The sequence below is a fragment of the Hemiscyllium ocellatum genome, chromosome 43 (genome assembly GCF_020745735.1).
Source record: "Hemiscyllium ocellatum isolate sHemOce1 chromosome 43, sHemOce1.pat.X.cur, whole genome shotgun sequence".
Classification (NCBI taxonomy): domain Eukaryota; kingdom Metazoa; phylum Chordata; class Chondrichthyes; order Orectolobiformes; family Hemiscylliidae; genus Hemiscyllium; species Hemiscyllium ocellatum.
The window spans coordinates 13,055,151-13,072,873 of NC_083443.1; the positions used below are offsets into that span (position 1 = coordinate 13,055,151).

The 17,723-nt window shown below is 43.5% G+C and overlaps 1 protein-coding gene across 3 annotated transcripts in view; it reads right to left on the reverse strand.

Annotated features, from left to right (window-relative positions):
• Positions 1-869: 869 nt before the first annotated feature.
• The window catches only part of LOC132835075 (acyl-CoA desaturase-like), a 31,110-nt gene continuing 14,256 nt past the window's right edge, over positions 870-17,723 (reverse strand). For all 3 annotated transcript variants that reach the window (XM_060854357.1, XM_060854356.1, XM_060854355.1), the window contains 3 exons: positions 15,860-16,065; positions 11,290-11,522; positions 870-2,526 (listed from right to left, as the gene is read on the reverse strand). In XM_060854357.1, coding sequence (XP_060710340.1) covers positions 2,327-2,526; positions 11,290-11,522; positions 15,860-16,065 — 639 coding nt within the window. In that variant the 3' untranslated portion in view covers positions 870-2,326. The remainder of the gene's footprint in view (positions 2,527-11,289; positions 11,523-15,859; positions 16,066-17,723) is intronic.

A 17,723-nucleotide genomic window follows, 5' to 3' on the forward strand; every position in this document is an offset into this window, starting at 1 on the left:
GAGAGTGAGAGAGTGAGAGAGTGAGAGAGTGAGAGAGTGAGAGAGTGAGAGAGTGAGAGAGTGAGAGAGTGAGAGAGTGAGAGAGTGAGAGAGTGAGAGAGTGAGAGAGTGAGAGAGTGAGAGAGTGAGAGAGTGAGAGAGTGAGAGAGTGAGAGAGTGAGAGAGTGAGAGAGTGAGAGAGTGAGAGAGTGAGAGAGTGAGAGAGTGAGAGAACACTCATGGGGGGAAAGGGAGGGAGGGAGGCAAAACATTGCTCGAAACAAGAAACAGGTGACAATGTAGTGGTGCATAATCTACTGGAATCTTTCACTTCCGACCTCCCCTCACTAAATTTGAAGTCCAACATCAGTGAAGCCATATTGGCTTTAGGGCTGATAGGCCTCAAGCCACTGCTTCTCTCCAACATTGATAACTGTACAATTATCAGAGCCTGAAGGAGTCAGAATTTGAACCAAGGTTGTTTTCAAAGGCTGTATAATAGTGGGAGTGGGAATAGAGGCTGAAGGTTACAGCTCTTTCCTCATGGGAAGGGTAATGAAAAAGATCCCAGCAGGTTCTGAAGGTGAAACTTGCCACCAATTAAATGCTGGCATTAACTGCTTATTTGAGATCACTATCCTGTCAAGGGATATGGTCTTTTTTTAACCAACTCGAGTTCACCAGAGTGCAGAGAGGTATTTAAGTGGGTTGGGGCAAGGAAGCTGGTGGTGGGGTTAAACAAGGGTTGATTTGGACAAGTAGCAAGAACTAATTTAGTTTTGTTCCTGGAGTCTCAGTTTAGAAGTTTTGAGTTTTGTTTTGTTGTTTCTGGACAAGGTGAACCAGTTCTTGATGTACAGGATAGTCTTGATGGCGACAATTTAATACAATTTTCTCTTATAATGTTTTAATTATATTACTATGAAATTTGCATGATTGAAGCACGACAAACATTTAGTCACACAACAATACAACAATGATCACACCGTACACCAAACAAACGATAAGATTGAAAATTTTCAAAACGTCTCAATACAAGCTCCACATGGGACAGTCCCAACCATCAAAACGCCCATTCCAGAAGAACTCCATAAGCAACCCAGTAGAAATGATAGAACCGTTGAAATATTAGAAACAAGGATCTTATTTGGTGCAGGTTTATTCACGTGCTTACTAATGTTGAGTTTTTTTTAAAATGTAATGTCATTCAATAAAGAGTCTGAAGAGGCACAATGTGTGCCAATGGTTAATGCCACCACTCACCTCCTCACCCCCTTTCACAAAGATAAAAAAAGGAAGCTCCAATGTTCAGCTGTTTTAAAGAGATTGTGGTGTTAGCGAGAGATTACAGGGGAGAGTAGAGGACAGGATGGGGGACGCAATAATAATAATAATGTTAAACCAATTATGTACAGAATTAATCTCTGGGCCTTTGCTTTTCCCTCCCCCCCCCACCCAGTTGGGCAGAAGAAAATAGAATGTTACTGGTCAGCATTTGGAATGGATCGAGGCTGTGGTTTATTTGCGGAAGAGTAGAGCTCGTGGGGCTGCCCCTGGCTGCTGGCACTAAAGGCTGGTTTCTCAGGACACATGGTTTATAGTGGCAAACCTAAAATCCATCAGCTTATTAGTGTAGTGAAGGCAATGGGTGTACAGTATACTGTGCAACTATTGTGGCCAACCTTGGATTTGAAATGAGACACAGGCAGGGGTGCACGACGAGGCATCAACTGACCCTTTCCTCCAAACAAAGAAAAAAAAATATTCACCAAATAGCCAGGAATTTGAGTGGCCACACCATCGTTATCTAAATCATTTCTGCATATCAGGTACGGGATTAAGTGCTAAATATCTGCAAAAGCACTTCCCTCCGCCAAGACGGTTTGTGTTGTATTTCTCTTCCATGTGGCTGAGGCGATAGTTAAGATGGAATTGTTTTAAGGTGGAATTTTACCTGTGTAAAGAAACGTATGGGAGGAGTGGGACTTGAGAACAAGTGCATCCTCCATGGACTCCTAACACTGGTTAAAAAAAAAGAGGGTTTATGTCACATGGCCCCAAAGAATACCATTCAGCAAGATGCTAAATCCAAATGCAGAGTGAACAATGTCTACTGTCAACAATGAAACACTAGCACTATAACTGAAAAGCTTGTTCTGCTACCCTCAGTCTATTATTTTAACTGGGACACAGAACCAAGATTGATTATGAAGGGAGTAGAGCAAAAGAGATTCCACCTTAAAACAAAGTAATTTAGCCGCTGACAACCACCTTCATGACTGCTGGCGTCTTTGGCATTGGGGGGAGGGGGCATCAGTGACTCAACAGTCTGCTCACTCGAACACGATCAGCCACTCCTGATGCTACCGTCGCCAGTTCTCCTCCTGCGAGCCAAGATGGCCTCCTTCGACACCCTCTTACAGTTACTGGCCAGTCCGAGCCAACACACTGCATCGATGAAGCAGGTGGTGATATTCCCTCGCCAACCATACTCACTGGTTGAATAGTCATACGGGAACGTGTGGTGGTAGTTGTGGAACCCTTCACCTGTGGCAAAACACAGGGGTAAAGAGAAAAAGAAAAAAGAGATACAAATGAATAACAGGACTTATGAAAATATTAAAAGGACATAAAACAGCTGCTCATAAAGATCTCTGAATTAGCTTGGTTACCTGATTATTCTAGCACACACTTAGTCATCACTTCAATCTTCCACTCTGACTTGACTTCATCTGATCCTGTGGTGCCACATCCGGATTTGTTCCAATCCTCTTTCACTCAGTCCTGTGCTCAGTGGCCTATACTGGCAAGTGCTTCATTTTAAATTTCTCCTCGAATACAAGGATGGTCTTACTTTATCAAATCTCTAACCTCTTACAGTCCCTCTAACCCTTTGAAATCTCCTCCCCAGTTCTGGCCTATGCGTTCCTGGCTTTCACTGTCTCACCATTATGTTTACATATCTCCAGCTCCTTGGCTCCAGAACTTCATCCTTGACGATGACCTGTAACTTCCACCTGGTGACCATGTTTTTGGTCACATGCCCTAACATCCGTGGGGTTCAGTATCAAACTTTCTAGACAACTCTCCTGAGTAATGCCTTGTCTTACAAAGACAAGAATTCTGTATAAATCCAAAGCTCTTGTAAAGAGGAGAAAGTTTTGCATTAACTCAGTATCTCTCAAGATGAAGGCTGGGTCACATCTATGCTATTCATTCATTTATTCACTTGTTCATTCATTCATTCGTTTATTCATTTTCTATTGCACCATTCGCACCCTCATGACATCTCAAAATGCTACACAGTTACTACCTTTTGTGAATTCCAGTTGGTTATAATATAGAAATTGTCGCTGTTATCACATTGTAGTCTGTCAGATAACCTGCTTTAATGATGGTGTTTTTTGAGGGGTCAGGACATTCGGACAACCTCCCTTGCTTGTCTTCATTACACCATGAATCTTCCATATCCACTCAAGGGGTCGAGTTTAACAGTTCAACTGAAAGATGGCAGCTCATACAGGTTAGATCTCCCTCAGTACCACATAGTTTAAAAACCAAATCTAAAAGATTCTGGGTAATCCAAGATGCAATACAGGAAAATGGGCGGCATGGTTGCTCAGGGGTTAGCACTGCTGCCTCACAGCACCAGGGAGTGGGTTTGATTCCCATTTCGGGTGACTGTGTAGAGTTTGCACATTCTCCCAGTATCTGCATGGATTTTCCCTGGGTGCTCAGGTTTCCTCCCACAATCCAAAGTAGTACAGGGTAGGTGAATTGGTCATGCTAAATTGTCCCATAGGTGCATTAATTAGAGGGAAATGGGTCTGGGTGGGTTACTGTTCTGAACAGACTGCGTCTAAGGAAAATTAGCAAACATCAAAATTCACAGCTAACCTTCAAAGGAACCTGTGCAGGAGAGCTTACAACATGGGAGCAGCTAGGTGCATAGTTTTAGCATCACCTTGCGGTAAATCTAGAATAATGAGTGGGTGATTTTTTTGATTGTGTTTTAGGGAGATCAGTCTCAAATTTTAAAAATTTCAAACTAAATACTAAGATGGTTAGAACAGTAAGACTTATTTTCTGTAGATGGTTAAGTTGCAAAGGTGGCCTTCAGTACAGTAATGTGCTCTTCCCATTAGATGTGGGAGATTACGCAAAGTTTCTGTGATACTGATGATTATGTCTACAGGAAGTGTCTTTGGTTGCAAATCCCATCAGATCACATGGATGGGTTGAAACAGCAGTTAGAGGCAGTGAGGAATTTATAGGAGCTAGGGGCTGAGATGGATGGCAGTTAAAGGGAGAAAAACCCACAGATATAGGTAGATGGTTACTGCCAGGAAAGGTAGGAGAGGGAGACAGGTATTGCAGGCATCTCCTGTGGCTGTCCCCATCTCAAACAAGTATGCTGTTTGGGAAAACATAGGTGGTGATGGACTCTCAGGAGAACAGCCAAGTTTCCTGTACCAAGACAGCCTCTAATGTAACAAAGGGTATGTCAGATTCTAAGCACTTGATTGCGATAGGGGACTGTCTAGTCAGAGGCACAGTCTTTCTGCAGCCAGAGAGAAATTAGAACGGTGTGTTGTCTCCATGATACATGGCAGGAACAGGCAAGAACATGGCAGGGCAAAGAACAAGGACTGAAATTAAACTACATTTATTTCAATGCAAGAGGCCTAACAGGGAAGGCAGATGAACTCAGGGCATGGTTAGGAACATGGGACTCAGATATCATAGCAATTACAAAAATGTGGCTCAGGGATGGGCAGGACTGGAGCTTAATGTTCCAGGATACAAAGGCAATAGGAAAGATTGGAAGGAGGGTGTTGGGGGAGGGGGGGCAAGAGGGTGCGACTCGTGTTTTTGACAAGGACTAACATTACGACGCTACTTAGGGAGGATCTTCCTGGGAATACATTTGGGTGAAATCAAGAAATAAGAACTGGATGATCATCTTATTGAAATTGTATTACAGAGGGCCCCGATAGTCAGCAGGAAAATTAAGAAACATTTGTGAGGAAATCTCAGTTACCTGTAAAAATAAGAGAGTGGTTATGGTTGGGAGTTTTAACTTTCCAAACAGACTGGGACTGCTGTAGTGTTCAGGGTTTAGATAGAGAGGAATTTGTCAAGTGTGTACAAGAAAATTCTGATCCAATGTGCGGATGTACATACTAGAGAAGGTGCAAAACTTGACTTACTCTTGGGAAATAAGGCAGGGCAGGTGACTAAGGTGTCAGTGGGGGAGTACTTTGGGGCCATCAACCATAATTCTACTATATTTAAAATAGTGATAGATAAGGATCAACCAGATATAAAAGTTGAGGTTTAAGTTGGAGGAAAGCTAATTTTGACAGTATGAGGTAAGAACTTCAGAAATGAGCTGAAAATGTGTTGCTGGTTAAAGCACAGCAGGTTAGGCAGCATCCAAGGAACAGGAAATTCGACGTTTCAGGCCAGAGCCCTTCATCAGGAATGAGGAGAGTGTGCCAGGCAGGCTAAGATAAAAGGTAGGGAGGAGGGACTTGGGGGAGGGGCGATGGAGATGTGATAGGTGGAAGGAGGTCAAGGTGAGGGTGATAGGCCGGAGTGGGGTGGGGGTGGAGAGGTCAGGAAGAAGATTGCAGGTTAGGAGGGCGGTGCTGAGAAGCTGTTTGGGAGCAGATATTCACAGGTAAAGGAACTGCTGGAAAATGGGAGGTCTTCAAAAGTGTGATAAGAGTCCAGAGATAGCATGTTCCTGTTAGGGTGAAAGGCAAGGCTGGTGGTTGTAGCAAATGCTGAATGACTAGAGAAATTGAGATTTTGGTCAAGAAAAAGGGGGTATAGTCAGCAGAAAGAGTGAATCCTTAGAGTATAAAGGCAGTAAGAGTATACTTAAGAGGGAAATCAGCAGGGCAAAAAAGATAGGGTTAAGGAGAATCCAAAGGGATTTTATAAATACATGAAGGACAAAAGGGTACCTAGGGAGAGAATAGGACCCCTCAACAACGTCAGCAAAGTAGCCTGTGTGTGGAACCTCAGGAGGTGAGGGAAGATACTAAACAAGTATTTTGCATCAGTGTTCACTGTGGAGAAGGACATGGAAGATAGAATGTGGGGAAATAGATTTGTGACAACTTGAAAAGTGTCCATATTACAGAAGTGGTACTGGATGTTTTAAAACGCATGAAGGTGGATAGATCCCCAGGACCTGATCAGGTGTACCCTTGGACTCTGTGGGAAGCTAGGGAAGTGATTGCTGGCCCCCTTGCTGAGATATGCAGATCGATTGTCACAGGTGAGGTGCTGGAACACTTAAGGTTGGCTAATGTGGTGCCATTATTTAAGAAAGGTGGTAAGGAAAAGCCAGAGAACTACAGACCAGTGAGCCTGACATCAGTGGTGGACACTTTGTTGAGAAACAGAATTTACACGTATCAGGAATGGTAAGAACTGATTAAGGATAATTAACATGGCTGTGTGTGGGGGGGAAATCACATCTCACTAACTTGATTGAATTTTTTTTTGAAGTAAAGCAGATTGATGAGGGCAGAGCGGTGGACATGATCTACATGGACTTCAGTAAGGTGTTTGACAAGCTCCCTCATGGTAGACTGGCGAGCAAGATTTGATCACATGGAATACAGGGAAAACTAGCCATTTGGATATAGAACTGGCTGGAAGGTGGAACGTTGCTTTTCAGACTGGAGGCCTGTGACCAGTGGTGTGCCACAAGGATCGGTGCTGGGTCCATTGCTTTTCATCATTTATATAAATGATTTGGATGTGAATATATGGGGTAAAGGTAGTAGGTTTGCAGATAACGCCTAAGTGGAAGGTGTAGTGTGCAGCAAAGGAGCTTATCACAGAGGACAACAGGATCTTGATCAGATGGGTCAGTGGTTGAGGAGCAGCTGATGGAGTTTAATTTAGCTGAATGAGAGGTGCTACATTTTGGAAAGGCAAATCAGAGAAGGACTTACTTACTGAATGGGAAGGTTCCGTGGAGTGTTGCTGAACAGAGACCTTGGAGTGCAAATTTATAGTTCCTTGGAAGTAGCAGCATTTGGTATGCTTTCTTTTATTGGTTGGAGCATTGAACATAGAAGTTGGGAGATCATGTTGCAGCTGTATAGGACATTATTCCAAAAGTGGACTGAATAGTATGCAGTTATGGTCTCCCTCCTATCAGAAGAATGTTGTGAAACTTTAAAGGGTTCAAAAATTTACAAAGGATGTTGCCAGTGTTGGAGGTCTTTGAGGTCTAGGGAGAGGGTGTATGGGCTGCGGCTGTTTTCCCTGGAGCATTGGAAGCTGAGGGGTGACCTTATAGAGGTTTATATCATCATGAGCGGCATATACAAGGTGTTTTACCTGGGTAGGGGAATCCAAAACTAGAGAGCATAGGTTTAAGCGAGAGGAGAAAGATTTAAAAAGTGACCTCAGGGGCAACTTTTTTAACGCAGTGAGTGGTGTGTGTATGGAATGAGCTGCCAGAGGAAGTGGTAGAGGCTGGTACAATTACAACACTGAAAAGGCACCCTGGATGGGTATATGAATAGGAAGGGTTTAGAGGGATATGGGCCAAGTGCTGGCAAGTAGGACTAGATTAGTTAAGGATATCTGGTCAGCATGGACGAGTCGGTCTGAACTAGGAGGACAGACTTTGTTTTACGTATAAGTTCCTTCCATAAAGAGGAAAAAAAAAATTGAAGATAGTGACTAGCAAACTTAAACTTAACCTTAACATACATACATTGAATGGCCAATGAACACTTTAAAAATGAAATAGGTCCTCATACTCAGAACTCTGGTCAAGTTGCCAACCTGATGCTCTCAAAATGGAGGAAGTATTTGGCTGGGTGAGCCCCAGGATCCCAGAAAACATGAGCAACCTGAGCACAGACACTAGCTTGGCAAGGTTGCCAGGAGCTACTCCATAGCATGAGTATTGGAGCTCGTCAGGGAATTCCATTTTGGACAGATTCAGGCAACATCTTCCTCATTGCTCATACAGTGTAAAATCCTGTCAGTTATGTCAGCAAACAAAGCCTGGCACCCCACAATAGTAAAATGAGATTCAGCTAACTGAAGAGTCAACAAAATGAAATGACTAAATGCTGGCCTAACCTTGAGCCACAATTCATTTCAAATTCATGGTCAATGGGCCAACAGTTAATAATTTCCTAATTCAAATATTTTAATAGGGCTATTAAGGATTATGTTCCCTACCTACGAGGCCAATGATTTGACATTTAATGTTTACTTGATAAATAAACTGAGTCCCATAATGTTACAATACAGGTCTCTTCTGCACTCCCAGTTTTAACATCTAACCACTGATGGCCAGGTGTCCCACAGGTCAACTCAGCCCCAGGTTCTGAATTCGCTCCAGTCACCCCATCTCTGCCTCTCAAAAAAATCTTTTTAAAATTGACAGCCATTACTTTTGATTTCCTGGCTCATTATCTCAACAGAAATTACTGTCCTGTGAACCACCTTAGGGCATTATATAGATTAACGGGTGTGATATACATACAAATTATCTTTTAATGAAATGGGGATTCTTAGAATCCCTACAGCATGGAAACGGGCCCTTCAGCCCAAGTCCACACTGACCCTCCGAAGAGCAACCCACCCGGACCAATTCCCTTACCCCTGCACCTAACACTATGGGCAATTTAGCATGGTCAATTCACCTAACCTGCACATCTTTGGACTGTGGGAGGAAACCGGAGCAAACGCACGCAGACATGGGGAGAATATGCAAACTCCACATAGACAACTGCCTGAGGCAGGAATTGAACCCAGGTCCCTGGCACTGTGAGGCAGCAGTGCTAACCACTGAGCCACCATGCCGCCCCCAGGAGGGGTGACCATAGCCCATAGGTTGCAACAACCAATTATAGAGGAAACCTAATATAATCACGTTTCACATAAAAAGCAAAATCCTGAAATCAGACTTGAAATGCTTACTATTTCTCTCTCCACAAATGCTGCAAGACCTACCGACTTTGCTGAACACTTTTTGTATTTGTTTTAAACAAAAAAAGCTTGACCCCATGGTTAGGACCAACAGCTGGAGGTTAAGTAGGTGTGAGAAATATTTGCTCATTCAAGTTTAAAAAAAAGCCAAAGTCAGGGGGAAAAAAAAAGAGTCAAGATGCAAGAATATTTAATGTGCTGGAAATTTGCTGGGTTACTTCAGGGACTAAGGGAATATTTACTCTAATACTTTCTTCTTCAACTGTCACAATTCCCTGAGGAAAGTTCACAGAATGGGAAATGGAGGCCAAACAAAATGGTTCTCCCTACATTTTGAGTAGATTTTCCCCCACCCCCATTTCAAAGGGGATGGCAGCAAGATTAAAAGTGTCTCAGATAAGGATTCATTAGCATCCCAGGTCCAAAATAAACAAAATTCTGGAAATCCACAGCAGGTCTGGAGAGAGAAAATTAATTTTGGGTTAAAGACTCTGGTTAGATTAGAAACATCAGCTCACGCCCTCCCTCTCCACAGGGGCTGCTAAAAAGGTTCTGCGTTCTCATTTTTACCAAATTTCAACAGTCACAGCTTTTTCCTCATCTGATTAATGCTGAACTTTTGACCTTGACCACATTGAGAGTGAAGGACAAGAGCAGAACCTGCTGCGTCTCTCTCTCTCTTTAGATTGTTGACAAACCATTCTGACACTGAAGAGCCCGAGGAATAGGCAGTCAGCCTGTCGCAATCAATGTGCAATTGGCTTGCTGTTATGATGCTTTCCACTGTGTAACCCCATTTCGAATTGTTAACTATAATGACTTGCACTAAGTCCATCATCCCTACGCTCACTGACCTACAGTGACTCCCAAATCTACCAACACTTATATTTTAAAGTACTCATTCTCTGTTCCAAATCTCTCCAAGACTTCATTTGCCCCTCTAATCTCTTCCACATTCAAATCTCTGGATCCTTCCCAATTCTGGTCTCTTCCTCATGCCACATTTTCTTTGTCCAACACCTGGCAGTTGTGCCTTCAGCTGCCTGGGCACCAAGGTCTGAAATTCCTTCCACTTTGCGACATTCAAAGACTTAACTCTGTGACTATCTTCTCCCCACAGGTTGCTCATATGTTGCCAGATTAGATAACAATATTGAGGGGTGTTTTGGGATTTTTACTAATATTAAAGATGTCACAAGAATGGGTGTTTGGTGGACTGGCAACGAGAGGTTCTGTTGGAAATGGGATGGTTGAACGAAAGCAGAATGTATTTGCAAAGCACTGAAGCCATCTCTTCACCTGGAAACTTTGACATTGCATTTTCAAAAAGGAAATATATATCACAGAAACAGAAGATGGACTTGCACTTTTAAAGCACCTCTTACAACCATCTAACATCCCAAAGCATCTTACGATGAGTCTTTTGAAAGATGATCACTGTAGGACACTCAGTAGGCAATTTACACACAAGTTCCCATGGTGAATAATATCAAGGTTGTCTGTCATATGATGCCAGCAAGGGGCAAGCATGAGCTGGGATGTGGGGCACCCCTGGCAAGGACATTTGTTGCTCACCCTTCAATGCCCTTGATCTGTGCAGCTTGCTAGGGATTTCAGAAGGCAAGATTCAATCATATTGCTGTGGATCTGCGAGTCACATACAAGTCAGACCGGCTGACTGTTTAGGTGAAAAGGGAATACTGCAGATGAGATTAGAGTCAAGAGCGTGATGCTGAAAAAGTAAGGGTCCAGCAGCATTCGAGGAGCAGGAAAAATTGATGCTTCGGGCACAAGCCCTTCATCAGGGATGAAGCTGGGAGATGATTTAGTTCCTGAAAGGAAAGGAATGAACCAGTAGCAATAATCGAGCATGTTTCATGGCTTTATAAGTGGAATTGAAATTCCGCTAGCTTCCATAGTGAGATTTGAACTGAAGTCCAGGGCATTTGTCTGGACCTCAATTACCAGTCCAGTGACATTGCCACTATCACCCCATCACGATCTTGATCAAGCTGAACTAAATCATTAAAAACAACCTTTCCTACACTTTATCAAACAGTACTATGGGATTTTAAGTGCCCAGCTGAAAGGGTAGGCAGGGCCTCAGTTTAATATCTCATTCAACAGCTGGCACCTTCAACAGTGGCATGCCCTCTGTACTTCACTGAAGGGCTGGCCTAGATGGTTGTGCCCAAGTCGCTGAAGCAGGACTCGGGCTCAGCCTCCAAATTTGGGGAGATAGGTGCCACCAACGAAGCCACAGCTGACTGAATACAATGAGTTACCTCCAAAAAAAAGTCAACACAATGCCAGGCTTAAAATCAAGATGCTCACCGATCGCACCGAATGCGACAAATCGATTCTCACGGGGGTTGATCCATCGGTCATAGGGCCGGTTCCCGAACATGTGGGCCGCGCTGTTCACCAACCAGGTGGCATTTAATACCAATGTGTACCGCAAGATGGCAGCGATGAAGTACGCGTTCCAGAGTGACTCACCCCAGAAATACCAGGGAACCACCGTGGGAATGAAGAAACACATTAGCACCACCGAGGGCTTATAATATCTGAAAGAAAAGGGGAAGGGCCACTGGTTACAAAGAAAGGGTAAAGTAGGTTAATAGATCCAAGTCAACTATCAGCTGGCAGTGCCACAGCTGTGGGGTATGACCTGACTTCTCCATAGTCAAAGCTGACCCCTGCCCATTCAGCCAAATCACAGATCGTGGAGAACAAGGAAAGGCCATTCAGCCCACAAGTAGCAGCATTCACTCCTTACATGGGTAAACAACCCCAATCATATTTCCCACACTGTTTCCAAATCCCTTCAGGTTAATTACATAATTTAGTCTTGAACATTGACCATTCCTGCCTCAAGCCCTCACCCTGAAAGTGGATTAGACTGGACATCAACTGTGTTCAGAAGTTTCCCTGTTCTGTTTTCCAAAACCTCACCAACTCGTAATAGTCTTTGATTTACCCTTTCCTATGCCTTCATAATTGCCAGTTCCTCCCATCTCTGAGCAAGTGTGGGAAACCCAGAGGTGTCCTATCACCCCTCCCTAATCACAGACTCTAACTTTACCCTAGATGTTCTAGTGATTCAGTGGGTAACACTCTTACCCTTGAATCAGATATGTAGGTCCAAGTCCCACTGTAGCAACCCGAGCCTATAACTGGACAGCTAAAGGAACGCTGCACTGTTATAGGTGTTGATAGGACAAGACAAAACACTAAACAGAGATCCTGTCTGCATCAAGACAAACATCAAACATTCCCTGGGCATTATTTCAAAGAAAAGCAATTGTTCTCAGGGTTAATACTGAATCTCTGGATTAACTGCTCAAAACAGATTATCTGATTGCTAACTGTCTAGTTGGGATCTAGTTGAAAATGAGAAGGGAAGCCTAAGAATCCACGCAAATCCAAGGTAATGAGCTTGCTCAGGGAAACCTGACAAGACAGTGGAAGCATAGAGATGTACAGCACCGAAACAGACCCGTGGGTCCAACTTGTCCATGCTGACCAGGTATCCTAACCTAATCTCGTCCCCTGGGGACAAGGCAGAGTAAAACAGAGAGCAGGGCAGGGAATTACCAGCCCCCTTTACACATGCACCAGAGTGGCTGGGAATAACTACGTGACCAAACCCTGGGGCAACAGCCTACATGTGACCTAGACTGGTTGACATACATGCAGGGGAGCAGCTGGCTGAGTTAGTATCACGAAACCCAGACACTCTCAACGGAAGCATTTTTTTAAAAAAAACACTTTGCTCTTCGTCTCCTCACCCCCACTGGGTTTAATGGAGGCACACAGTCACAGGCGTGAAGCACAGCCTGTGCTAATTTCTAAAATGAGGAGCATGATTTATCAACTCCAAGAGGTGAAAATAATCTGTGGCTCAAGTTAGACACCTGGACCACCCTGGGAGAAAGACTGCTGGGAAATAGGTCAACTGAGCAAAGAAAATGGCAGTCATTCCAACACCTCAATTTTAACTCCAGTGCACCCCAGTTTCAGCAGATGGTTAAAGTGTTTCTTCTCTTCCACTTAAAAACCAGTAAAGCAGCCAGGCACAACACCAGGAATAATCGGGGGCAACTCTGCAGCACTGAATATGCTACTTTGAACCCCTTCTCAATCAGCTTAATGTACCTTTTGACAGGTGTAGATACTATGCACTGAACGGTGCCAAATTTGAAGGAGGGACCACTCTATAAGCCACAGAGAGGTGCAGTGCCCATCTTCAGGACAAGGGATTATGCCCGAGATATTGATACAAGAATTTGCTTCCATGTTGATGGCTGGAGTTTAAATCCAACTCTAATGCAATGAAGTTGTCCCCTCTGACATGACTAAGACAGGAGGCATTATTACTGGCACAATCCCATAAACTAACAACGGGTAGACATTTCACCCAGAGACTACAACCTGGACTGTAATACTACAAATCACACAAAGCCATTTTCGTTAGAAGATTCCTCACTCCCTAGAAAGGAGAGAATCATGAGGCATACCAGACTGAAGCTGGGATCAAATCAGAGGATGTACACTTGCAGACTCCGAAAGCACATTTTAAGTATTGTATCCAACTCCATTCTCATCTGACAGAGATTAGGAATAGGTACAGGAACCCTCCCAGTTAGTGAATACGTGCTATAAACAGTTATTGAGAATAATGCTGTTTTATTTAAATTCCATACCTAACTTAGCAACGTTTGACTGGCCCTCACACCAAGCAGCTTTTTTTGTTTCTGTTCAGATCACACTTAACCCAAGGACATTTGATTAGGCACAGCAGCCTGGAATGTGACTATCAGCTAGAATTCATTTTCATGGAACATGGACATCACTGGAAAGACCTACATTTGTTGCTCATCTCTAATTGTCCTTGAACCAAGTGATTCACTTGCTCAAATCAGAGGGCAGTTAAGTCAACCACATCAAGGTGGGTCTGGCAAGGACAGCAGATTTCCGTCCTTAAAAGGGCATTAGTGAACCAGATGAATTGTAAATGACAATTACTGTCGTCATAGTCACCAGCTTGACATTCCAGATTTTGTTAAATGATTCCAAACTCCACTAGCTGCCATTATGGAATATGGCCCCATACCACCATGACAATAATGGGGGGGGGCACTGAATTGGAAGTCCAATGATATACCACCTTCGCCCCATTCTCCCACACCTCAAAATTGATATACAAACAGAGTCAGCTTTCTCAGTCTGCACCATTTCTGATCATGGTGGATCTGACAGTGGCCTCAATCCCACTTTCCTGTCTCAACTTTATGACATGTGACTCACTGAGCTATCACAAATCTACTTCGGTCTCCAAAATATTCCACAAGCCTTCACATATTTCTGGGCAAAATCTTCCCCAAAGTAATGGAACTTAAGAAATTTCACCTCATCTCCCACTTAAAATGGGAGGCCACTTTTTAATACAAAGTGCTCCCAAAACTGGGTTTAAGTATTTAATCGTTCCAATTCTCAATGGTGAAGAACGCAAAAAATTGTCTCAAAACACCCCAGAATAGTCAAAGCTGAGAGAGCAAAGGCTGGGCATTTATTCATAAATGTTTCCTTCTCCTATACTCTCTCCTCTCCCAACACTCTACTACACCAATGCCCCCCCACCACCAAAACCCCTCTGATTGCTTTTCACATATTTGTCCCTCAGCAAACGATCACAAAAAATTGAGAGATGGTTCATGGGTACTTACTGTTCACAATTAATCTCCCTTCTTGCATTATAATAGGTGACCATTCTTCAGAAGCAATGCATTGGTCACAAAGGGCTGTAATACATTACAAGCAAGGCGCTATATGAATGCAAATTCTGTCTCTGGAAGGAGCACACTCCAGCCAGCCAAGTAAATCCAGCACCCACCTTACCAATTCATATGCAAATTGATATGCTACAGGCAAACGGTTAACTGATGACTAATTTATATAGTGGAGATATTCAAAATTATGGGGTAGAAATAGAGTACACAGGTTACCTTTAGCAGGGAGTTCAAAAACACAGGTCATAGATCTAACCTAAGTGGCAGAAGGATATGAGAAAACACTTAAAAGATGCAGAATGGTGATTGTCTGGAGGTCACTGCTCGAGTTGGTGGTGGAAGCAGAGACCCTAGATCTTAAAGAGAGTATTTGGACATGCACTTTATGTGCTGTAAGCTGCGAGGCCATGGGCTGTATGCAAGGAGATGGGATTAGAAAGGGCATCTGAGTGTCTTTGAGTCAGCATGGACAAGATGGGCAGAATGCCCTCCTCCTTTGCTATATCATTTGTATGGTTCTATGGCAAGTATTTATTAAATACATTTCCTTCCAATAGCAATCAACTGGACAGTAATCTCTATTAGGAACATCCTCTCTCCTGTTGGGATGTGGAGGTGGAGCAATTCCTTGGCTACGGTCAACTACTTTAAATTCATTTGTGAGTGTCTCTGGCCAGCACAGCATTTATCCCTAGTTGCCCTGGAGGTGGTGAGCTGTCTTCTTGAACTGCTGCAATCCACCTGCTGTGGGTTAACCCACAATACCCTTATGCTGACTCAACACAAGTCAGTTATCTGGTCTTTGTCAAAGTTGATGGATATTCAGCCCTTCAACTCAATCTTGAGAAACATGGGTCTCCAACTAGCGTTTAACCACACTATGCTTCTTTTGAGTCAAGGATTTAATTGCTGGTTCCATGATCACCATACTTTGAATGCGCCTAGTGAGGTAAATAGCAATGTAGGCTGGGCGCTCATTTGGGACCTGGCTGAATCTGACCAAATCTTTTGCCTGGAGTCATCCAGCGGACTGAACAAGTGATTTGCACCCTCATCCTGAGCTGGGCTTGAACCCAATGTATCCCAAAGTGCCTACAGTCAAAAGTACTAACTTTTTCTGAAACATGACAACGGGGTCTGCCTTCAAGTCACTGAGGTCCAGCTTGCTTCCCTTTTCAATCACATCTGGATGCTTCCGGACCATCAGCCAGCCGACATGCGAGAAGAAAAAGCCACGCGTGGCATTGTGAGGGTCAGCGTCTGTTTCTGAGAATTTGTGATGTACTCGATGGTCCCGAGCCCATTCATAAATATGATTCTAGAAGGAAGAGGCAATGTTACAAAGGGTCAGTAATTGCAACCTCCGAGTTGTTCAGTCTCCTACCCCCACCCCTCCCTATTCCCACTACACCACCCACCATTCCTACATCCTGTACATCTTTCTTCCTGACCCTTAGAAGCTGAAGGGGATAACATGGTATAAAAGACCATAAGATGCAAGTGAAGTAGGCCATTCAGCCTATCGAGTCTGCTGCACCATTCAATGAGATCATGGCTGACATGATAATCCTTAACTCCACTTCCCAGCCTTTTCCCCATAACCATTCTGGTTAAAACCTTGTTGATCTCAGCCTTGTTATAAATACAGTACATTAATTTGTGGGATAAAAGTGCAGATTGTCTCTAAATGCAGTCTTTCAAAGCCAGAAACTGAACATAAACCAAGGCAGCCAGCAGGACAGATCTAACTCAGACTTTGAGCATAGTTGGAGACTGCTCAAAGTCCACTCTGATTTAACTTGATCTCTAAGACTTTTAGAAACCTGCAGGCTAATTCAACTGACATTCTGGTGGGGTAGGGGACATCGATGTGCTTCAGCAACCTCAGGGAAAGGTATAGATGAGGGGGTCAAACTACCTCTCTGCACACAGACCAGCTCCATTCATATTTATTTTTCTGGTATTAAAAACAGAAATTGCTTGAGAAACTCAGCTGGTCAAGAAGCACCTGTAAAGAGAGAAGAGTAGAGTTAATGTTGAGAGTCCAGTGACCCTCCTTCTGAACTAGCTTAAGATGCTGCCAAACCTGCTGAAAATTAACAAATTTCTGTTTTTGTTTCAAACTTTCAGTGTCGGCAGTTCTTTTGTCTTATTTAAATTTGGAATACCCTGTTTAAATTTTTGGCCAATGGATATGAATAGGGATTTAGTTTTAAATAAAATCTTCATCTCACTAGAAACTACTTCTTGAAGCAGCACATTTGTTACTGTTAGCGATTCAAGATTTACACAGATTAATGGACATACATGGCTCACAACTTGACAGGGCACAGTTGTAAGGTCCATTATGGATTGGAATCAGGCTCTATACTGCTCCAGAGATCAATACCAGCAGGGTATTTACACCATGGGGTGGACTACAGTCTGCTCCAATAAGCTGCTTCAACTTTAACCTTGGATAAGCCACAAGATATAGAAGCAGAACTAGGTCAGTTGGACCATAGAGACTACTCTGCCATTTAAAACATGCTGTTTCTCAAATCCATTCTCCTGCCTTGACCCTGTACTCTTTGATCCCTTTAAAACAAGAACCTCTCTGTCTTAAATACAATTTGACTTGGCTGCCACAACTTTCTACAGCAACGAGTTCCAGATTCCTCACTCGCTAGCTGAAGAAATTCCTCATCTCAGTTCCTTACAGTTGTGCCTTCACGGAGGCTGTCCTCTTGCGTCCTAGTCACTCCGAGTAGTGGAAACACCTCCATTCCATTCTCGCGAAGCCCCTCCGTATTCTGTAGTTTTTAATGAGATGCAACACCTGCCCATCCTTCTAAACTCCATCAAAGGGTCTCAGAATTCCCACCTGCCCTTTATCCCCAGGATTATTCTTGTGAACCTCTTCTGAACCCCTCCAAGGCCAGCACACCCTACTTTAAAAACCAGGGCCAAAACTATTCTCAATATTCCAAATACAGT